Genomic DNA, 24472 nt, shown 5'->3' on the forward strand with positions numbered 1-24472 from the left:
ACCTAAGTACAGTGAATGTTAGAAGATCAGGCAGAAATCTGTAAACAGAACCTAGTTGGCTTTCCTTCTATGTTATGTCTGACTGTTTCATGTTTAGTTCCAGCTTGAAAAATTAACTTTATTGTGAATGTTTTTGAATGAACTTGTTTGCACTTTTTTCTTCCTCTAAGCTATTGACTGTCTTGAAACTTCAGTCAGTCTGCACAAAAGCTTTGACAACTGAATGTCAAGGTGTTATTCACCTCCAGGAAGATGGCCACCCCTTCTGGGCTGATGTAAAGCAGAGTTACTGAACAGACTTTGGGGAAGGAATGCTGGATCATTTCTTTCCCCTTTTGTAATCTAGAAATGCTGAGTTTAATTGTATGTTATACTCTTGTCTCATCTGGTTACAGATATATTTTGACTCAAATTTACACAAATTAAAGTTGCTGTTGCTTTCAGAATAATGCTTAAGATGTCCATTCATATAATCTCTGAGCTTAAGCTTGCATTTTTAGTTGTGGTCCATTAATCAGAATTCTAATAATGCTTATCTATTCTTGATGTTTTATAATTTTTGTGATACCTTTAATTTTAGGTGTGCAAATTATTGTTGAATAGTGTTGGGATCTGAATATTGAGTGACAACAAGCTCCTGGATATTATAATTCTTAGTCTTTTGATCAACATTTTTATTTAATTCAAATAAGCACTTCAAGACTTTGCCATTATTTAGATCAGTATTGTCCACTGGAAATTACTGATTGACCACAAGTATGGTTATCAAGATCTATTTTAGTCCTGTTGCTATTAGCTTACATGTGCTTGTGTATGTGTACATAGAAAATATTTACTGACATTTGTGGACTTTCAGTAACCAAGGGATTAAAGGGCTCATAATGATCACAAAGCACTTGCACTTTGTATCCTGATGTTTTAGCAAGTGGGTTAAAATACTCATGTACATACTGAGAAAGAAGTATTGCAGTCAGATGCACGTTAATGGTTCAATGGTAAATTAGAAAAGGCAATTAGCAGCAGTATAACTAGCCACATGCACCTAGTATATTAGATAACACCGGCCTAGAAGAAAGTGACTTTTCATTTTTGCAGATTAGGTTTGGTGACATTCTGTGCCTTGATGAATTTTTGCAATCTGGAGTTAGACTGTCCTTCCATAAGGATTGTCACGCTGTTTAAATACATACTTCAAGTCACATTTTTTGCATAAAATGCTGCAAGAGATTGCTGCACCCTTGGTTTTTAATGTAAACTTTGTCATGTTTTTGATCCTTTTAATGGTACTTTTAGCTGCTTTCCATTTAGTATGAGATTTGGATGTTTCTCATATTGTTGAGGTTATCCCTTATTCAAAGCTATGTACGTATGGTCTTGCTTTGTTACCATGATGTTTGCTTCCTAGCACCAGCATTTTTGTATCTTCATTTTTATCTCTTTATTAATAGTTTTGTCTCCTGTAAGAATTAATTTACAAACTTGTAGTATGCAAAGACGTGCTTAATGTATGCTGATTACGTTTGCTCTTTGAATGTCACAGGCAAAGGATGAAAGTTTAACATTTCAAGAGGCAGCAGATATTTGCCGAATATATTGTGCACATGTGGCCTTAATGTGTCACTTATCATTGACCAAACGAGCCCACAAGAACATCAGTATAAAATGGGCAAAACAAGCCTCCAATTTTCTGCAGTTGGTAAGGACAAAAGCATATTAAATAGATTTCAAAATTAGTAAGTTATAGAAATAATTGCATAATAAATGCCATGGTTATGAATTTTTGATGCCGTCACAGGATGTAGGTGTAGCTTGCAAAAGCCTGCATTTATTGCCCATTTGTAGTTACCTTTGATTTAAATTGCATGGTAGGCCACTTTACAGCGCGGTTGAGTCAGCTTTATTGCTGTGGTGTCTGAAATTGCAAGTCGGCCAGAACAGGTAAGGATGGGAAAAGTTCTTCCATAAAGGGCATATTGAACCAGATGGATATTTGCAAAAAATGAACAGTGATTAGACCAGCTTTTTAATTCCAGATTTGCATTCAGTTAACACCTTACCATCTGATGTCGCGGGAATCCAACTATCTGCCAAGAACATTAGTTGGGACTATGGATTACTAGTCCAGGTCCACTGCCATGACATCGATGTCTCTGCATGCTTTGGGACATCTGTGGTTGAGAGCTGGCATACAGATATGTTATCTATCTTCCTGTTAGCATAAATCAACCAAATGTGAATGATCTATAACTTAAATTTTGTTTAAAGGTTACATGTCTCTACTACCTTTTAATAGCTATGATTTGGAGGAGTTGGTGTTGGACTGGGTTGGACTAAGTTAAAAATCTCAACACTAGTTTGACCCTGGTCGACCCATTGTCTCAGCCTGCTCCTAACCCACAGAACTGCTCTCCACACACCTTGATACTGTCCTATTGCCCCTGGTCCAGGAACTCTCCACATACATTTGACACACCACCCATGCCCTCCACCACCTCCATGACTTTGATTTTCCTGGCCCCCAGCACCTCATCTTCACCATGGGCATCCAGTTCCTATATACCTCTATCTGCCATGAAGGCCTACAAGACCTCTGTTTCTTCCATGTTCAGAGTTTTAACCTGCACTTCCACACCTCGTTTACTGTATCCGTTGCTCCCAATGCTGTCTCCTCTACATTGGAGAGACAGGATGCCTTCTTGCAGAATGCTTCAGAGAACATTTCCGGGACACCCACACCAACCAACCTGACTGCCACACCCTAACCACCCGACGCCAGGAGGAAGAATGCCTCATCTTCCATCTTGGGACCTTCCAACCACATGGCTTCAATGTGGACTTCACTCGTTTCCACCCCACACCTCCCCCCCCCCATGCCCATTCCAACCTTTCAATCTGTCATCGCACTTGTGACCTGTCCTACATGACCATCTTCCTTCACCCCTATGTGCTCCACCTTCCTCTCTGACCTATCACCAAAACCCCACCTCCATTGGCCTAACACACTGTTTACCCCCCCCCCCAATTTATCTCTCTGCTCCCTCGCTTACAAGTTTCATTCCTGATGAAGGGCACTGTCCTGAAACATCAATTCTCCCCACACTAAGAACTTCTTTTAAGGGATCTTAAGTATTTATAACAAAAGGTGCCATCTCAGCTCAGACAATGTTTTTAAAGGTGCAGGGTTAAAGTCTGTCTGTATTCTAACCTTGAGTCTGACTGGTTCTGTTACTAAAGTGGAATTTACACAATATTACATGGGTTGACTGCCTATAGGTAGCACATTTTTTGAGCAAAATAGAATGTATCTGTAAACACAAATTTAGCTATTGGCCTCTGCTTGGCCACTTTGCATTGTTGCTTGTCCCGAAGTCCATTTGGAGGATGGTCACCTAAAGGTGCGAAGCCGAATGTCCCTGACTGCTGAAGTGTTCCCCGATTGCGAGGGAATGCCCTTTCCTGGTGATCGTTGTACTCTCTCACTTGTGCAGGCCCGCCCACACATACATGCGTTTATGGGGTGAATTTGTATTTATAGAATTATATTTGCAGATACATTCTATTTTCCTCAACACTTCACCACTGATGCACAGTACCAGGAGCGCTGTGTACCATCTACAAGATATACCGCAGCCACTGACATGGGCTCCTTCAGCGAACCCTTCCAAGCCCATGAACTCTACTACCGAGAAGAACAAGACTTGCAAATGGACTCAACCTCTGTTATCCAAACTACATATCATCCTGACTTGGAATTATATCACTTTGTTGTCACTAGGTCAAAACCCTGGAACACCATTGCTATCTGATTCGTGTACCCCTATGCGTTAAGGTACTTCAGGAGGGCAGCTCACCACCACCTTGCCAGTAGTTAGAGCTGAGCTAGTAACATCCGCATTTCATGATTAAAGATATATAAACAAACTGAGCTGTATGACGAGTCTTGTGGTTGACCCCACCAACAAAATGAGAATTTTCAAATCTATTTTGCGACCAGCTTTTATTTTGAAACAGGATCCTTCAACAGGCCTTTGACCGGTTACTCAGATACGTTTTGGAAGATGTTGTGCTGATTGAATATTAGCAGTCTTAACTCCTGAATTGGGTATACTTTGTCCATTTTGTTTTGGTAAAATAAGTATACCCCATACAAATGAATCTGCATTTCTGAACGGTATTATAAAATGTTATTTGCATGCTGTCTGTTTATAAATGTTTTAACTTAAACATTATGCAGTAAGTGTATGAACAGAATCAGAATGTTAGATACTGAAATTTCACCAGTAGAATCCAAATTTAAATCCGCCCGAACGAATGAATGAAGTTGTTGCTTGGGAGAGTCAGTCGAGTTACTTCTGAAATTTGTCTAATTTAACAATCTCCATTGGACCCCACAAAATAACTCTGGCCTTTTGAACGTATAGAACCAGCCTTTAAAATGGTAAGTGCTAGTTCCTAGCAAAGCGTTAGGAAAAATATTTACACCACGAACAGGTGGCTTTGTTTAAAATTAGGAACGATGGGGATATTACACTTTTTCACATTTTCAAAATTTCATTCACAGCTTAATATGAATGAGCATTTAGTCCTAAAGAACCTTGATATCTCAAAGAGCTCGAGAAGTGACCTGGTGCATTTATGTGACTTGAGTGATAGACTACTATTAACAAGATTGGCAGTTGGTTGCAGCACAATGACAGATCGTGCAGGTAATGTTTTTGAAAGGGACAAATTACCCATTTACTTTGCTTGATTTTTGTAGTTTTGAACTTTTTTTTTCCCCCAACTTCAGCATTGACAACTGCTGCAGCAGTCCCAACTTAGTTTCTGTATCTGAACTGGAACTACTTTTGTAACTTATCTGTCCATTCCCCTCTACTGTTTGTGCATCTATCCAAGTAAAGTTGGCCAAAACACGAAAAGGTTGTTGCCAATTGTTTGAAGTCAGTCAAGTCGACTTTGTATCCTTGAGAGCATTATATCTCTGCAGTCCTTATGTTGAAATGTCTCATGCTCATGTCTCAACTGTTAAGTGTGTGCCTCATGGTGCAAAATAGCTTTACCCATTTTCAGATTTTAAAACATGGAGTGAAGAAAACTCGGCAATCTCATCAAGCCAGATTCTGCCACAGGCCACTTGTATGTCTTCTGAGAGTTACATGCACATAACTAACCTCAAAGGTAATTGGGCAGTGCAACAGTATTTTCTATCCTGTGTGAACAGAGACATCCACTTGATTAGCCAAGTGGCATAGAAGTATTAGAAATTTTTTATTTGAGGGTGGAATTTCCAAACCCCACAAGTAAACTTCAGTTCATGAATCACTATCCGACATCCTTGGGGATGGGTTTGCTATTGTTCAGAACTTAACTTGAACCAGCAATAAAAATACTGTGGTTACAAGAGCAGATAAGATTTTGGGAATTCTGCACATATTAACTCATCTCTGATTCTATTAAGTCTGTTCACCATCTGGTGAGCACAAGCAAGCAGTGTGATGCTATACTGTCCAGTTACTTGGATGAGTGCAGCTCATTCCAATTCTAGAGATTGGACACCATCCATGATGAAGCAGCCTGCTTGTTTAGTTCCCAATACGCCTTACTAAACATTTACTCCTTTCATCACGAATGCAGTGGTGTTCAAGATTCCGTAAAGAAGCTTGTCAATTCTGCTTTGACACCAGTGATTTCTACCACTTAGAAGGACAAAGACAGCAGCTGCCATGGAGCATCATCACCTGCAATTTCCCTTCAAAGTTTCACATCATCTTGACAAAAATAAACAAAAAAAAATGCCAATATGATTGCAATACTGACACATAATTTGGAAATGTCCTGAATAAAGCTACGCTGTAAATACTTGAATGTAATAGCACTGATTTTACAGTATTCCTAGCCAAAGACACATTGGCAATAATAGGGCTTTTCTTACTTCAAGTACTTTTGTACTGTAAAGATAGCATGGTTTACTATATTGAACATTATCTGTTTTTATTATACAGATTCAATTTCTCTGGGAGAGGTAATTGAAAAAGAGTGCAGGCAAATGTGGGGCGGTTTGACCAGCTTAATTTCGGAATGTGACATTGGGAATGCATTTCCTTTGCAAATTGCATCAAAGCTGCTGGTGCAAGAGAATGACAGCTTACTTAAAGAAGGTAATTAAGTTTTAACGCGATGGTTATGTAATATTTTCTGGTAGCTTTGATCTAAGTAAGGGTTCTTCGTACTAGGAAATATATCAAAGATTCATTGTGCACAAATATTGAATCTTTACTGTTTACATAATGCTTGAATTGAATCAGGGAATAAACAAATCCAAGAGGCTCTAGAGAGGTTTCTGGAAAGTGGAAAGATTTAGTGAGGGAACTCCTAATGTAGGTCTGAGTCATCTGAAGTCTCAGCTGACAACTGAGAAGTGGAATTGATGAAATTACACAGAAAATTTGAGTCTGAAGACACGAACTGGTTCCGGAGGAGTTGTCAAGATTGGGATAGAATAAAGCCATGACCAATTCATTGGTGCAAACAAAAGAATTGAAGTGGAGCAGTTAGATGGATCTGGAACCACACAGTTCTGTTAAAGAGGCAGTGAACAAGATTCAGTGAAGAAGTAAGACCAGTTTGGTCTGATTTTTGATATGTTGGAGAGTGGGACTGAGTATCCATGAAGAGAGACTTTTTGAAAAAAAAAACTCTTTTCAAACACTTGGACAAATTTCTTTATAAGTAATTTACTCTGCTTTGAAAGCTGCTTTGTGGGAAAGCAGTTCATGTACTAATCGGAGTGGGCCAGGAAGATGGTTGAGGAAGGTTTTGTCACAGGATTGTCACCAGAACAGAGGCCTTTCATGACTAGTTTGTCTTTGGGAATAATCTTTTGTTAGTTACTCCCAAAAGTTTAATAATTAAAACTTTATTATATCTCATTAATTTGCTCCTTTCACAGAAGCACTGAATCAATTCAAGCCTTTTTTCAAGCCTAAAAGTGTTTATTTTGATATTGTTCTCATTAGTTTAGGCTGTCTCCTTTCCACTAATCTACTTTGTATAAGAGTATACGGAACGGCATGCTATATTCTCAAATATTATCTAGTCAAACCAAATATTTTATATTCAGCACTCTTGTGTATAAGACTTAATATGGTTTATTCTTTAAACTGACTGCTTTCTGCAAGTATATTTCCTTGGGGTTTTTGCTACTTTTTCCACGTAATTTTAGCAGATGAACAAATAAATATTAGCTTTACAGAATACTTTTTTTCTGAGTAGATGGCTGCCATGCTTCTTTATTTCAATTGTGACTGGACATAGCATCACAAAATGGTTAGTGTAGGAGGCAGCCATTTGGCCTATCTTGCCTGCACGAACTGTGAATGACCATTATGGTTCCATGCCATTCACCTCCCTTTGCCCTCTAACTCTGCGCATTATTTCTGTTCAAATAATCTTCCTATCTTCTGGAGCACCTTGATCGAATCTGCATTCGCACTTGTAGACTATAACTACTTGCTGTATAAAAAAGCCTTTTTCTCATCACATTTACGGTATAAATAGATAAATGTGAGGTTATCCACTTTGGCAGCAAGTATAGGAAGGCAGATTATTTGGCTGTAAATTGAGAGAATGAATCTTCAGCAAGACCTAGGTGTCCAGGTGCAGCAGTCCTTTTTAAAAAAAGGTAAATTATTTGTCGGTCTTTAGAGCGAGGGGATGCAAGTACACGAACAAAGATGTCTTGCTGCAACTACGTTGAGCATTGTTGAGGCCATGCCTGGAATATTGAGTGCAGTTTTGGTCTCTGAAGAAGGGTCCTCGTGCTATAGAGAGAATATAGGAAAGCTTTGCCAAGTTGATTCACTGGAGGTTAGAAGAATGGGGTGGGGGTTGAATCTCATAGAAATACTTAAAATTCAAACAGCACTAGACAGGTTAGATGCAGGAAGGATGTTTGCAATGGATAAGGGGTTAACATTTTGAGATTGAAATGAATGTCTTCAGTGTGTGGTTAGGTTGTGGAATTCATTACCACAGAAGATCGGGTTGAGGCCAAAACATTGTTTTCAAGAAGGTAGAGAGACCTCTTCCGGCTGAAGGAAACGAGGCATTTGGGGAGGGTGGGTTTGGATATTGAGCTCTGATCAGCCGTGATTATATTGACTGGCTTACTCTTGCTCCTGTCTTTTATGTTTCTGTTAGCTTCTACAAACTACTTTCCAAATTTCGCATGTAGGAACAGGTTCTTCATACCTACCTATTCCAGATGCTTGAAAATGTCATCTGCCATTTTTCTAGAATGTTCACATCCTTCCTGAAGTTTGGCTGTAAATTGAGAGAATGAATCCAAACTACATGCAACATTGAGGTCTAACTATGCAAATTCAGCATAAATTCTTTGCTCTTCAGTTCTATATTCTTGTTAATGAAATCTGTATGTTTATGTACCTGCTCTCTACTGTCCTACCACTTTTAATGACTTAGACACTCAGCTCTTTACTCCTGGTCTTCTTTAGAATAGTACCCTTTAATTTTAATTGTCTCTACCTTCTTTCTACCAAAATGTATCAAATGACTCTTGAACTTTATCTGCACCTATATGCTCACTCCACCCACTTGCCCATGTCATCTGAAGTTCTACACTGTCTTTCTCACAGTTTACAATGCTTCCAAGTTTTGTATTGTCTTTAAAATGTAAGATTGTTCATTGTCCCCAAGATCTAGAAAATAAGAGTTCCAATACGAACTGCTGAGGAACTCCTTCATAAACCTTACACACCCTGAAAAAATATCCACTAATCATTACTTTCTTTCCTATCACTCAGCCATTTTAAAAAAAATACCATGTTATTATTCCTTTTAATTTAACTTGGCTGATGTGCGGCAGACTATCTAATTACTTTCTGGAAGTCCATGTACATTATGACAATTGCATTGCTTGCAACAACTCTATCTCTTTAGGAACACTCCATGCAGGTTGGACATTGTCCATCAGGAAATCTATACTGGTTTCGCTTTATTAACCTTTTGTTTCTCGGTGGGCTATTGATTCTGTCCTAAATTATTATTTCTAGACACTCTCACCACCAAGTTAAACTGAGTTGTCTGTAATTGCTGGGCTTATCCTTGCATCCAGACAAGGACATATGTCTGCAGTTCTCCAGCAGCATCCTGAATCTAAGGAAGACTGAAATTTCATTGTCAGTATTTATGCAGTTTTCACTTGCTTCCTTCAATATCCTTAGATGCATCTCACCCAATCCTGTTGCCTTGTCAACTTTAGGAATGAGCAGTTTATCTGATATCACATTATCAGACTTGAACTCTTTCAGCGACTGAATACTCTCCTCTTTCACCATGACCTTGGTGGCATCTGCTTCCTTGGTAGAAACAGATGTAAGGTATCCATGACGCTTGTTTCAACTTATACTGTTTTCTCAGTCCTAATCAACCCTACTCCATGTGCAATCTTTTTATGATTTATGTACCCATAGAAAACTCCTTGTTGTCAATCAGTAGTTAACCTTGATCCGAGTAGCTTGCTGAGATATTTGAGTGCAGTTAAGAGCCAAAGATGGCAGATTGCATTCTTGCACATACGCTTAAATGACTCTTTCATAGTCACAATTTTACTGGCTTCTAATTCCAGATTTCTAAAATATATTTGAACTTGAAATCCACTCTTTTCATGTTGGGATTTGAACCCATTTGTCTGGGTCTCCGCTTACTAGTCCAGTGATATTACTGCTGTACCATGATTTCCCCAACAGTAAAGTTTCATTTTCCCCAATAGGATTAAAGACTGTTTTCAATAGATTGTACTTAACACAAATTTGACCAGTTATGAAATAGATCTCCCCAAAAACGAACAAATTCTTCCCTATCTAATTACCCAACATGGCATCCACCTGCACTGTCATAGTGTCATTTGAAAACCAAATATATTCCTGAAAATAGGCTGCAGATTCCTGCATGCCCTTATTGTTTCAGAATATTTAGAAGTGATTTAGAACTTGCTGAGGAGGGGGAGCTTTGAGCTCATGTCAGGTTTTAATGGACCAGGAGCTAGTGCAGTATGCTTTGTGGTCGGCAAGTTAGAAGGAAGGAATCAAAAGAGCTGAATTGTAGTATCACTGAGATGGCTTATACAATGCGTAGGAGGTGAGTAATAGTATCCGCTATCCTGGAAATAAATAGATTTAAATGATATGGTAACGTGTGATGGCCTTAATAGAAAAAAATGAATGTTGCTTTGTGAAGCTTGCATGTTATCTTTCGCTACATGAAAAATTAATAGTTTTAAGATGTGTTCTAACAATTGGGTAGTGTCATTATTGTGTTGCCTTTGTTTTACCAGAATGTCCTGTGGAGGTACTTCCTGAAGTAGGTTTCATCCCAGTGAACATTCCCCTGGTTGAAGAATATGCTGGAGATGTTTTAAAGGTTATGCCTGTATTAAGCAAGTAAGTCATAGAAATGGACAGCATTTGAATAAAATTTATAGTTTTGTGCATTTTTTGCCCTTTTTAAAATTGATCTGCTGACTGCTTTGTTTTGGGGAGGCGGGGGGGCTTTGCTTGCAGAAACATGTAGGGTGTGCAAAGAAGTGGATCTTGTGAGGTGGATCAGTAGTAAGTGATAAAGGGCGGTTTGTGGTGAAAAAGAGCAGTGAAGCATAAGGAGAGTACAACAAAAACATTACCCGAGGTGGGGGGAGGGAAACTGCTCCAAGAAGGTGTTTCTAGTGATGGGGATGTATGTGATTGGTAGATTTGAAAAAAAGTAGAATGTAAGGGAAGGCCAAAAACTGCTAGTTTGGCTGGAAGGTAAGGGTATTTCTGGGGATTTGGGGAGCAGAGTAGAAGGGGGAGGGTGACAGTGTACACAAAGGTGATTTGGGAGAGAAGCAAGAGCACAGGAGTGGTGGTCTCCAATTGGAATAATGTAGAAGATAAAATCACTTAAGATGAGTGGCATGGGAGATGTGTAAAGGCATGTAATAGGCATGTAATAAGGATATCAGTGGGTCAGATGATGGAATTGGCTAAGCATAATTTAGCTGTAAATGTATTGAGGGTTGCATATGTTTTACATAGCATGTTAGTATTTTCTGACTGTAATTGGACGCCTAGTCGAACGCTTCAGTAAAGTGTTTGTCAAGGTTCCTCATGGTAGACTATTTAGCAAGGTTAGATCTCACGAATATAGGGAGAACTACCTAATGGGATACAGAACTGGCTCCAAGGTAGAAGACCGATGTATTGGTGGAAGGTTGCTTTTCAGACTGGAGGCCTATGACCAGTGGAGTGCCACAAGGATCGGTGCTGGGACCACTACTTTTCGTCATTTATATAAATGATTTGGATGTGAACACAAGAGGTATATTTAGTAAGTTTGCAGAGACACCAAAATTGGAGGTGCAGTGGACAGCGCAGAAGGTTACCTCAGATTACAATGGGATCTTAATCAGATGGGCCAATGGGCTGAGGAATGGCAGTTGGAGTTTAATTTAGATAAATGAGGTGCTGCATTTTGGAAAAGCAAATCTTAACAGGACTTATACACTTAATAGTAAGGCCTTGGGAGTGTTGTTGAGCAAAGAGACCTTGGAGTGCAGCTTCATAGCTCCTTGAAAGTGGAGTTGCAGGTGGATAGGGTAGTGAAGAAGACGTTTGGTATGCTTTCCTTTATTGGTCAGTGTTGATAATAGGGATTGGGAAGTCATGTTGCGGCTGTACAGGATGTTGGTGAGGCCACTTTTGGAATATTGCGTGCACTTCTGGTCCCCTTCCTATTGAAAGGTTGTTATGAAACTTGAAAGGGTTCAGAAAAGATTTGCAAGGATGTTGCTATGGTTGGAATTTGGAGTTACAGGGAGCGGTTGAATAGGATGGGGCTGTTTTCCCTGGAGCGTCTGAGGCTAGGTAGTGACCTTAGAGGTTTGTACAATCATGAGGGGCATGGATAGGGTAAATAGACAAGTCTTTTCCCTGGGGTGGAGGAGTTCAGAACTAGAGGGCATAGGTTTAGGGTGAGAGGGGAAAGATATAAAGGGGACCTCAGGCAACATTTTCAGAGGGTTGTGCGTATATGGAATGAGCTGCCAGAGGAAGTGGTGGAGGCTGGTACAAGTACAACATTTAAAAGGCATCTGGACGTTATATAAATAGGAAGGATTTAGAGGGTTTTGGGCCAAATGCTGGCAAATGGGACTAGATTAGGTTAGGATATCTGGTTGGCATGGACGAGTTGGACCGAAGGGTCTGTTTCCCTGCTATATATGAGTCTATGTATACTTGAATTGTGCTGATTTTAAGTTCTCCTTTGCAGATACAAAAGAAGTGCTGATTAAATTAGTGTGGGAAAGCATGAAATAGGAAGCCAATTCTTAAGCCAAAAGCTTGCATGTTTGCCCGCTGGTGATATTTCATAAGTTATAAACTGTCTCATTGTGTGGTAATGAAATTTATGTTTTTAATGCAGAGACAGTTCTGTGGTCACATCACTTTCTGAAAACAAAATGTTTGATAATCTTTTGGATTGGTCTTTGGATAAACCACTCAGTGATGATTATGAAAGGACCAAAGCGTCAACATTTGGTAAGTTTGTTAACAACAGATTTGTGCCAAGTAATCTTTTTTATTTAATCCTGTAAAATCTATGCAATATTAATCAGGTATAAGTATTCTGTTTTAAATGCCAAATCCATATTTGATTTAAGGCTGTCTGCTGTAGCAACATGTAGGGTTTTATTTCATTAGGTGTCAACTGTAACTGTTTTAATTCTTGTGTAGAAGGCTGGCACAAAGAGGACTGAAGGGCTTCTACGGTGCTGTACTTTTCTACACTCTGTCGAGTCATAGTGAAGTACAGCAGGGAAACAGACCCTTTTGTCCAACTCGTCCCTTTAAACCCTTCTTATTCATATACCCATTCAGATGCCTTTTAAAGGCTGCAATTATATTATACCAGCCTCCACCACTACTTTTGTCAGCTCATTCTATACATGCACCACCCTTTGCATGATGTTCTAATTATGTCAAGTATGTTACATTGGTAATTTCTGGGCTACTAATCCTCACTGAACGGAAAGTTAATACAATGCTCTGTTTGTGCTTTATTCTTATCAATTTGATGTCTGCACAGGAGAGAAAACAAATGATCCTGTGGTGAGGAAACGCATGCTTCGAAGTTATCAGAAGTTGGTCCGATTTCACCGATTCTATGGATCAACACTAGAGGGCAATATCACAAAGAACATTATTACCAATGTGCAAGGGGCAACAACCACAGCACCAAAACTGTCAAATGTCATAAGTGGGAAGGGCAAAAAGTTACCGGTAAGTAATACCTGAGTTTTAAAATGCCTTATCAGTTATTATTAGCTTTTATATTTTTATAAATCAGATTATGGAATTGCTATTGCATGTCTTTCTTACAAATTGTCACAAATTTAGTAAGTAATTATTTTGGATTAACCCAAATGGATGTTTTTTTTTCTTTTAGAAAGCTTTGCTGGTGAGCACCAAACAAATCACTTTAAGGCATTGGGAGGTATTTGATACCTAAAAGAAGCAATTCCAGACTGGGTATTATGTAATGAGAAAGGAATGTTTGGCAATATGTGTGCAACCCCTTAGGGTAGAGTGACCACAGTATGAGTGACCATTCTTCATTAAGATGGAGATTAGTGTAATTAATACTGGGATTAGGTTCCTAAATCTAAATAGAGGAAACTAGAACAGTATGAGGTGTGAGCTGAGTATGATAAAATGGGGAATGTTTTCTGAAGTGATAGTGTTGAATAGGTAATAGCGAACACTTTGTGTGCAGAGGGGAACTGCATCGATTGTTCGTTCCTGTCAAGCAGGAAAATAAAACAGAAAGGTGGCCCATCCACAGCTAGCAAGGGCAATTAGGGATAGTAATACTGTGGTTCTGTTTGCCGAGCTGGGAATTTGTGTTGCAGACGTTTCATCCCCTGTCTAGGTGACATCCTCGGTGCTTGGGAGCCTCCTGTGAAGCGCTTCTGTGACGTTTCCTCTGGCATTTATAGTGATTTGTATCTGCTGCTTCCGGTTGTCACTTCCGGCTGTCCACTGCAGTGGTGGGTATATTGGGTCCAGGTTGATGTGCTTATTGGATGAATGCCATGCCTCTAGGAATTCCCTGGCTGTTCTCTGTTTGGCTTGTCCTATAATAGTAGTGTTGTCCCAGTCGAACTCATGTTGCTTGTCATCTGCGTGTGTGGCTACTAAGGATAACTGGTCGTGTTGTTTCGTGGCTAGTTGGTGTTCATGGATGCGGATCGTTAGCTGTCTTCCTGCTTGTCCTATGTAGTGTTTTGTGCAGTCCTTGCATGGGATTTTGTACACTACATTGGTTTTGCTCATGCTGGGTATCGGGTCCTTCGTCCTGGTGAGTTGTTGGCTGAGAGTGGCTGTTGGTTTGTGTGCTGTTATGAGTCCTGGTGGTCGCAACAGTCTGGCTGTCAGTTCGGAAATGCTCTTGATGTATGGTAGTGTGGCTAGTCCTTTGGGTTGCGGTATGTCCTCGTTCCGTTGTCTTTCCTTTGGGCATCTGTTGATGAAATTGCGCAAGTATCAGTTTTTGGCGAATACCTTGTAGAGGTGTTCTTCCCCTTTTTGCAGTTCTGGTGTACTGCAGTGTGTTGTGGCCCTTTTGAATAGTGTCTTGATGCAACTTTTGTGTGTATTAGGGTGGTTGCTTTTGTGGTTCAGGACTTGGTCTGTGTGTGTGGCTTTCCTGTATGTCTTTGTGGTGAATTCTCCGTTTGGTGTTCTCTGTACCATCACGTCTAGGAATGGGAGTTGGTTGTCCTTTTCTTCCTCTTGAGTGAATCGGATACCTGTGAGTGTGGCGTTGATGATCCAGTGTGTGTTCTCTTTGTGTTTTTAATGATTACAAAGGTGTCATCCACATATCTGACCCAGAGTTTGGGTTGAATTTGCGGTAAGACTGTTTGTTTTAATCTTTGTATTACAGCTTCTGCTATGAGTCCAGAGATGGGTGAGCCATTGATTTGTTCATATATTTGGTTGTTGAATGTGAAGTGTGTTGTGAGGCACAGGTCCAGTAGTTTAAGTATGCCGTCTTTGTTGATGGGTTCAACGTCCTGTCGTCTGTTCTGTATGTCCAGCAGGTTGGCTATAGTTTCTCTGGCTAGGGTTTTGTCGATAGAGGTGAACAGTGTCGTTACATCGAATGAGACCATGGTTTCTTCCTTGTCTATGTGTATATTTCTGATGATGTCCAAGAATTCTTGTGTTGATTGTATAGAGTGTCTGGATCCGCTGATCAGGTGTTTCGGTTTCTGCTGGAGTTCATTAGCCAGTTTACAGACGCTCACAACAGACTTCACAAATACAGACAAGAAATTGCGCGCCAAAAATCGTTAATTTCAAAAACCACCAATCAGGAATGGATCCGGACCATAGAACAGGCCGTCACCATTGGACAGAACAGGACCACACACCGCAAAAAAACGACACTAAAAGAAAAAATGGCCAAACTAACACACGAGAGGATACCACAACACACACCTGGGTTAGAAACCTCTCCCACAGACAGCTCACAGACACGGAAAGAACAATACTGGCCAAGGGACTCCAACTAGAACCACAGGGACGCCAAGACATCAGACTTTCTAGTGGCACTAGAATGCACACTCAGGAGCAATGGACTGACAGAAAAGACACAACAAACAGTGAGACAAAGTATTGTACCTCTGATAACAAGGAAAAGACAAACACATAACCTCAACGCCAAGGAAAGGGAAGCATTAAAATCACTAAGAAATGATAACGTAATCATACTACCAGTAGACAAAGGCAGAATGACTGTCAAAGCAGACTACATCCAAAAAGCGCAACTACTTGCAGATACCAAAAGAAGGAGTTCGACCCCCCACCCCACAGCTCACCAATAGGATAAACAACACACTGAGGAACCTACAAAAAAACGGACAGATAACCAGGTTTGACCTACAAAGAATGAAACCTGAAAGCAACAACACTCCCAGATTCTATGGGCTACCTAAAGTGCACAAACCAGACATCCCAGTCAGACCCATAGTATCACTGCCAGGGACACCATCACAGAAGCGCTTCACCGGAGGCTCCCAAGCACCGAGGATGTCACCTAGACAGGGGACGAAACGTCTGCAACACAAATTCCCAGCTCGCGAGCAGAACCACAACAATGAGCACCTGAGCTACAAATCTTCTCACAAACTTTGGATAGTATTGCATCCAAGGAATGTGTGTACATATTGGTCAAAAACTCCCAGCAGACCTTAGAATTGGCAGCAGTTTAGATTTCAGCAAAGGAGGACGAAGCATGTGATAAAGTTGGGGTGGGATGGAATGGAGTACGAGAGTAAGCTTGTGTTGAATATACATACTGATTTTTGAAGAGGAGATTAGCCAAGGCAAATGCAAGTCCAAACAGGGCAAGTTATAATGGGAGCAGAGTTGCTAGACTGTCACAATACATACCTTGGTTCTGTCTTCATGAGGGAAGGTGCAAGCAATGTCCCAAAAACTTTTGGGAATGCAGTGTTTATTGAGGGAAGAACTGAAGGAATTCACTATTACTAGGGAAATGGTTTGGGGAAATTGATGGGATTACAGGCCGGTAAATCCTGAGGATCCAATAATCTACATCCCAGAGGACTGACATATTTTCTACTCTCCCTTTTTAGTGATGTTAGGAGTGACCTCTGGAGCAGGTAGGACTTGAACCTGAGCCTGCTGGCTCAGATGAAGGGAAGCTACCACTGTCACAAGAGGCCGATCCAGAGCACTCCAGGAAACGACTTGAGAAATATTGGATGCATTAGTGGTCATCTTTCAAGATTCTGTAGATTGTGGGACAGTTCCTATGGATTGGAGGACAGCTAATGTAACCCTGTTGTTTTATAGAAGAGATGGAGAGAAAACAGGGAACCGTAGATTGGTTAGACTGACATTGGTATTGGAGAAAATGCCAGAGTCGATTATAAATAGTTTAATAGCAGACCATGTGGAAAACATTGACAGGGTTGGACACAGTAAATATGGATTTGCAAGAGAGAAATCATGCTCGAGGAATGTACTGGAATTTTTGAAGGATGTAACTAAAAGCTGGTAAGGGGGAGAATGTGCATGTGGACTACTTGTACTTTCAGAAAGCTTTTGATTTGGTATCGATTAGCATATTAAAATTCAAGGTCATGGGCTAGGGATAGCATACTGCCATGGATAAAGAACTGGTTAGCAGACATGAAATAGTAAGGATAAACTTTTTGAGTGGCATGCAGTGACTAGTGGATTACTGCAGGGCCCAGTTCTTGAAACCTAGCTATTCATAAAGTACGTGAGTGATTTAGATAAAGCTAAATGTAATAACCCTCAAGTGTGCAGAGGATGCAGAGATTTTGCAGTATGATTTGGACAGATTGAGAGAGGGGCAAACAGATGGCAGAGGTAATATAATATGGATAAATGAGAGGTTACCCACTCTGGTGCAAAAGCAAAATAGCTGATTATCTGAATGGTGATAGATTGGGAAAGGGAGAGGTGCAAAGAGCCCTGGGTGTCATTGTAACCAGTTGCTGAAAGTAAGCATACAGGTGCAGCAGGTGGTGAAGAAGGCCAGTGGTATGTTGGCCTTCACAACGAGTGGGTTTGAATAATAACCAGAGAGATGTCTTGCACTTGTACAGGGCCTTGATGAGATCACACCTGGGATATTGTCTGCAATTTGGGTCTGAGGAAGGAGATTCTGGCTACGAAACAAGAGCAAAAAAGATTTACTAGACTGGTCCCAAGAATGGGAGAAAGTGAGGACTGCAGATGCTGGAGATCAGGGTCGAGAGTGTGGTACTGGAAAAGCACAGTAGGTCGAGCAGCATCCGAGGAGCAGGAGAATCGATGTTTTGCGCATAAGCCCTTCATCAGGAATGAACCTGATGAAGGGCTTTTGCCCGAAAGGTCGATTCTCCTCCTGGGATGCTGCCTGACCTGCTGTGCTTTTCCAGTACCACACTCCCTACTCTGGTTCCTAAAATGACTGGATCTGATCGATATGAATAGATGTTGTTAGGACTATATTCAATGAGGCTTAGTAGAATGAGAGGAGATTGCATATTCTATCAGGACTGGACAGGGGTAAATACAGAACAGGTATTTCTGCTGACCAAGGAGTCTATAACCAGGAGTTACAATTTAAGCATATGGGTGTAGGGCTTTTTCTTTGGTGTTAGGGTGGAGGGGGTTGTTGATTTAGCTCAGTTGGCTGGACAGCTGATTTGCAATGTGGAGTGATGTCAACAGTGTGGGTTCAGTTCCCACACCCCTGAAACTACCATGAAGGACCCTCCTCCACGTTAACCCTCCAGTTAAACCATAATCGGTCGTCTCTAACCAGAGAGTAACCGTATAGTCCTCTGGGATTATGACAGCTTTACTTTTGGCCATGTAGGACTAAGATGAAGGGAATTTACTTTGTGTAGAGTGTGGTGAGTCTGTGGAATTCTCTTCCACAGAAATCAGTTGAGGCCAAAACTTTTGAATGTTTTCAGGAAGGAGTTGGATGTAGTTCTTGGGTGTAAAGGTATCAAAGGAGAAAACAGAAACCAGGATGCTGAGATGGATGGTCAGTCGTGATATTGAATGGTAGGGCAGGCTTGAAGGGCTGAATGTCCTACTCTTGCTACGTTTCTAAACAATTCAGTGTTTGTGTAAATAAAAACCGAAAGAACTGCAGATGCTGTAAATCAGAAACAAAAACAGATGTTGCTGGAAAAGCTCAGCAGGTCTAGCAGCATCTTGAGTAAAGTGAACATTTCGGGCCTGGTGACCTTTCCTCAGAAGTATATTTTTTCAACTTTGGAAATTTGGGTAAATAATTATTGTATTCACAGTTTCATATTTCTGACCAGCGAGTGTCAAAAATTGAAAGACATAAATCGGACACTCTGATCTGATAGCAAATTTCAACTATGAGAAGTTCTGACAGCAGTGAAATAAATTTATTTCCAATAAGCCATCTATATATAAGGCAAAATGCTCTCCAGATTTCAACAATGAACCCAATTTTTCCAGTGACAATTCACTGCTTCTGTTTCAGCTTTAAGGTGGTGTCTTTGAGTTGATTGTTAATGTTCTCTTTGAAGCTGAGCAAATTAAAAGTAGATGAAATATTTATTTCGTAGCCCAAGAAGAAAGCTGATCTAATTGCTGAAGAAAACATTAGGAAAAAGAAAGAGAAGGAAGATCTGAAACAAAGGGAACAATGGACTTTAATATCAAAGAGCATTATGAAAATGATTCAGGAGAACTTTGACCATGGCATTAAAAAGCTTGAGGAGTTTTTGAAGAAATGCTCAGGTGACTCCGTGAAATTGATTGCAGAGATGGATGTGCTTGAAAACTGCTTTAAAATCTGGGTAGAACACTGCCAAATGACAGGTTAGAACAATTTTATTATTTTTCAGTTAAGATGTATGAAGTTCAGCAAATTTTCAGATGATTTTTCAACAAATGTAAGTTTTTCTCAAAACAGATATTTCAGAAATATGGTTTGATTGTTAACATGTATTTTATTACCTCCTAACACTCATACTGGTACCACTTTCCATTTAGCACTGTGGCATTGCTGGTCAATTATTGCACTTGTGGATATTTTAGGTGAGCCAGGAGAGTACTTGATGCCTATTCCAGTTCTAATCAGAAAAAAATAAGAACTCGACTACTTTTATTATCACTTGTAATTATTTTTCGGTGTCCCAGTAATGACTGGAGTCATCAGGGCCAGTTGGATGAGGGCTGAGGAAAGATCTTTAATGGAGTCCAGAGGTAACTGCAGATGCTGGCAAGGGAAGGCATTAGGTAAGAATTGAAACCAGATAAATTCTGTTCAGTCAGCGAACAAGAGCCTTTGGAGAAAATGTGGCTGATCATGTGAAAGGCTGTGGAGAGACTAAGATTCTTCAAATTTATTGTGGAGGGAAGCAGTTACCTATTCAACAAGGGAGTTAGAAAAGGGAAGGGAGTTAGAAACGAGACAAGAGTTTCCAAGATTAGAGTGGTGTTGACAGTTTCTTTAGAGGTTTGACTTTGAAAGAGATGTGAGTAGTGCTTGTGGATTTTTAAAAAATCATTCATGAGATATGGGTATCACTGGCTAGGAATGCATACATTGCCTTTCTTTAACTGACCTGGAGAAGAATTGCTGACTAGTTATGATATCATCTGGAATGAATGCCAGGAAGGGAAATTGGAGGTTAATGGGAATATGGACAGGACAGCAGGACCTACCTGCACCTCTGACACAGGATGGGCTTGGATAGATCATGAGGGGAGATGGGTGCGAAGCGAATGATTTGGGTTCTAAGGTAGGCTTGTGTGGTATAGTTGGGGAAGTTTGGCTTGATGGTCAAAGGGATGTGCCAGGCAAGGTTGAATTAACAAGCTCAAACTTAATCTATTAATTCCAGGTACTTAGTGCTACGGTCTAAGGGGACAGAGGGAACGGGTATCAGGAAATGTTTAGTCATAAAACTGATAGTGAAGCCTCTTCTGGAAGAATGAAGAAGAATGTGAAGAGCAGCAAGGCCTGAAACTGATACAGTCCATTTGGAATCAGATGATGGATGGCGGTGTCATTATGCACATATAATTTCAAATTCGTGATCTTTTGGATTTGTGGAAATGAAGTTTGGAAATGTACCAGGAGTCAAGCAAGATTGGAGAGAATATGAATTTTGCTGGGTCATGAGCAGTGAAGTTGGAAGTAGGGCAGGGTCAGCTATCAATGGCAAATAGTGTTATGAATGGAACATTGAATACTCCGAGTTGGGCAATGGGAAATACCGTTGTAAATAACTTGAAGAGTTGGACACAGGAGGAGATAGACTTAGAACCAGTCAGGTAATCAAATGATAGACACAAAGTGGTTAGCAATGACCTTGCCTGTGATTGAGATCATAATTAGGGAATCTGTTTGGTGATATGGTCAAAAGAGTGGCTATGAAATGGATGTCAGTTTATCTTAAGGGAAGGTTAAGAAATTGGAGGAGAAACTAGGTGAGGTGTGGCTGATGGTGATTAAAATCAGTGAGTTCCTCAGCAGAAGCGGAGGGGAAAAGGATGAAGCAATCTCAATAAGATTTTCTGAGGGGAAGAAAGAATTTTAAAGGAGAGTTGAGAACTTTGACGGAGAAGGTGACAGGAGTGGATGTCATTACAGTATTAAACAGGCAAACTTTATATGAATAGGATTATCTAATGTGTTCTGTGCTTTCGAAGACCATGCTCCTCACTTATCTATCCTTAGCTGTCCAATCTCTTGCACATCTCGATGGCAGTGAAACTTTCTTAAATAATGTAAAATACACCATTATAAACTTCTGTATACAAAAGCAAATCAGTAGCTCTGCAGGTTGGGATAAGGTTAAAAGTATAGCACAAGATAAACTGTAATTTAAGGATCCATGTAATTTCGTTCAATGCATTTCTATTGAATGGATCTTTGCCAGGAATGCAGAATTATACCATTTATCCCCATGTGTTAAGAAATTTTAAATCCAGGAGTGAATAAGGTGTTCAACCAAGTAAAAGTCAATATTGATCAGATTATTTTTGTTTCTTTAGAAAGCACGAAGAGAAACAATCTGATAGCAGGTCGAGTGATGAAAAGAATTCACAATATTTTGGACAAGTACGAAAAGATGATGGAGAAGAACCAACTGAAATTGATAGCTACTTATCTCAAAGAGCTTGGATTTGACAAATTAGCGCAATGTCTCCCAGACATTGATCAGGTGAAGTGAAATAGCTTTAAGTTCTCTAACCAAACAACCTGGATTCATTCTCTTTTATGTTGTCATTGAAAACAAGCTGGCTGAAGGTTAATTGCCAGTGATCTGGAGTTACTAGCCATGGTGATTAATTAAATTGATTTTTCCATGATTCTTAGTTTCCATTAATTTTCATGTTTTGAACACAAATGAAAACAGTGACAGGAAGTTAAACTCTGAGTGGTTAGTTTGTTTCATATTTAAGTTTCTGTAGGACTTAGGAGTTAAAGTAGGATATTTGACCCATTGACTCTGCCCTATCATTCAGTGCAATCATGGCTAATCTGGTAATCTTCAAATGCCCTTTTCTGTTTTATCTCCATAACCATTGATTCCCTTACAAATTAAACATCTTGTCTATCTCAGCCTTGAATGCCCATAATGACTGCCTTGACTCCCATCTTCAGTAACAAATTCTATAGATTCGCTTGCTTCTGAGAGAACGAGTTCCTCCTCATCTCTTAACTGGGTGACCCCCATAATCTGAGATTTTCCATTCTGGTCCGGTGCTCTAACACTTAGCATCTGTTGTATCCAACCCCGGCAGAATCTTAAATGCCACACTGAGGTTTCCAGTCATCCTTTTGAACTCTAAGGTGTACAAGCTGAACCCAATCAACCATTCTTCGTAAAATCTGTCTTGCCTGGAATCAATTTAATGAATCTCCGGGCACCTATAATGCCAGTTTATCTCTCCTTACATAAAGAGCATCAAAGCTGTTCACAATATTCCAAGTGTGATTTCCTAAGTGCCTTATATACTTAAGCAAGACTGCCTTGGTTTTGCATTTGGATTGCTGCATAGAAATGTTAACATATTTGTAAAAAGTTCCGTTAGCATGAGGGTCTTGAAACAGACAGTAGCAAATATATTTTGAAGATATTGGAGTAAATTATGTAAATGGAAATTTGTTCTGTACTTTATTTGAAACAATAGAATGCTGACTGCACCAGTTTATAACTGCACATTTTAGTTAAAATCTGAAGCACTTCTGATCACGAACCGCATACGACAATTAATATTGTACTTAGTTCATCTAAAGCACCGGTGGATGTGACTCTGAATGGGCGAGGGGCTGAAAGGATGGGGCTGCTCCAGGATCTATCTTGTCTCCTTCCACCAGTACCCCATGCACCCTCCTGCATCCTCACGCCATTCCCAAATTGAAAAGCATTTTCTCAGCATTCACCTTGCCAAGTCCTTTAAGAATTTGACATTGTAATCCGATCATCTAACATTGCTTTGAACGCCAGGCCATATATTCTGAGCGTATTAAATCTCTCCTTCTAGAACCATCCGTTCATATCAGGAAACAATCGATTAAATCTTTTGGTGAGACTTAGCTAAAGAATGTGGTTAGTAATGATTTAAACAATTTGTTTCTTAATTGCTGGCTTAATAGTAAAACCATAATTTTTTTTTTACTTTCAACTAGAAAGTGGCACGTTCTAAAAGTTCCAAGAAAGAGAACATGCTCACAGTTGGTGTTGAACCTGCTCGTTTCCAGTTGAAATTCATGGGTCCTTACTTGTTGCGCGATGAAAGAAATGATCCAGATCCTAGAGTTGCTCATTTCATTCCAGACACATGGCAGGTAATTACAAAATGCTACTGTATAAATTTAGTCAAGATTTAATTAAGTCAAGAAAGGTTTCAAAATAAGTGTCCTTGAGGTAAGATTACCTTGGCTTCAGCAGTAAATTTTATTTTTTGAATTCAAGCAAAATTCAAGTGTGCACGGACATTTCAATTTGTTCAATTAGTTTAAATCCAACTGTTAAATTTCAAATCAATAACATTTGCTGAAGACTTGTATGTGAGAGTGTTGAGGGATACTGGGTAGAGAAAACCTATGTGGAACTTTCAAAACTTGAGTCACATCAGGTCACCACTTTTGGCAGTAAGAGGTAAGATATCATTGGAGATAAATGTTACATTAGAAAATACCAAGTTAGCAAGTGTTTGCAACAGAAAAAATGAGTAGAATATAACCAAGTTTTCTGGTGTTGCTGTACCCCTTTTGGGAGCATGGACTGCTTTGGCGTAAAGTTTGAGCTAATCTTATAGCGTTTCTTAGTGTTGTTTTTGTGTCTAATTAATTACAGCGCGAACTTCTAGATGCTGTGGACAACAATGAATCTGCTGTGATAGTTGCTCCAACCTCATCAGGAAAAACTTATGCCTCGTATTACTGCATGGAAAAAGTTCTACGAGATAGTGATGATGGTGTACTGGTGTATATTGCACCCACTAAGGTATAATTCATTTATTGTACATAATAAAACAAAGTCCGTTTAAAAACGGAATATCTAAAGTGGCAGAATTATGGAGTTGCTTGATAAAGGGAAAATATTTGAGTTCTGGTTTGGATTTGAAACATTGCAGTTGCTGCATTGAAAGACTTCTGGATTGTAGGAGAAAGGATATACTTCCACATGAGAACCAATGTTCAGTATATGAATACATGGAGAAAGTGGACCCTATTTTTAAAATTCAATTATGGGACAGCATTTCTTGCCCAGAGAGGACATTGCTGTGGATCTAGAGTCATGTATAGGCCAGATCAGGTAAGGGTGGCCGTTTCTTTCCTTAAATAACATTAGTGAACCAGA

The 24472-nt window shown here is 39.8% G+C and overlaps 1 protein-coding gene across 1 annotated transcript in view; it reads left to right on the forward strand.

The window, feature by feature from the left end:
• The window catches only part of LOC140480039 (probable ATP-dependent RNA helicase DDX60), an 88725-nt gene that overhangs the window by 22986 nt on the left and 41267 nt on the right, over positions 1-24472 (forward strand). The window contains exons 7-16 of the mRNA XM_072574627.1: positions 1541-1696; positions 4562-4706; positions 6003-6158; positions 10355-10460; positions 12481-12596; positions 13144-13337; positions 19214-19469; positions 21654-21823; positions 23296-23454; positions 23966-24115. Coding sequence (XP_072430728.1) covers positions 1541-1696; positions 4562-4706; positions 6003-6158; positions 10355-10460; positions 12481-12596; positions 13144-13337; positions 19214-19469; positions 21654-21823; positions 23296-23454; positions 23966-24115 — 1608 coding nt within the window. The remainder of the gene's footprint in view (positions 1-1540; positions 1697-4561; positions 4707-6002; positions 6159-10354; positions 10461-12480; positions 12597-13143; positions 13338-19213; positions 19470-21653; positions 21824-23295; positions 23455-23965; positions 24116-24472) is intronic.

This window comes from Chiloscyllium punctatum, chromosome 1, assembly GCF_047496795.1.
Source record: "Chiloscyllium punctatum isolate Juve2018m chromosome 1, sChiPun1.3, whole genome shotgun sequence".
Lineage (NCBI taxonomy): Eukaryota > Metazoa > Chordata > Chondrichthyes > Orectolobiformes > Hemiscylliidae > Chiloscyllium > Chiloscyllium punctatum.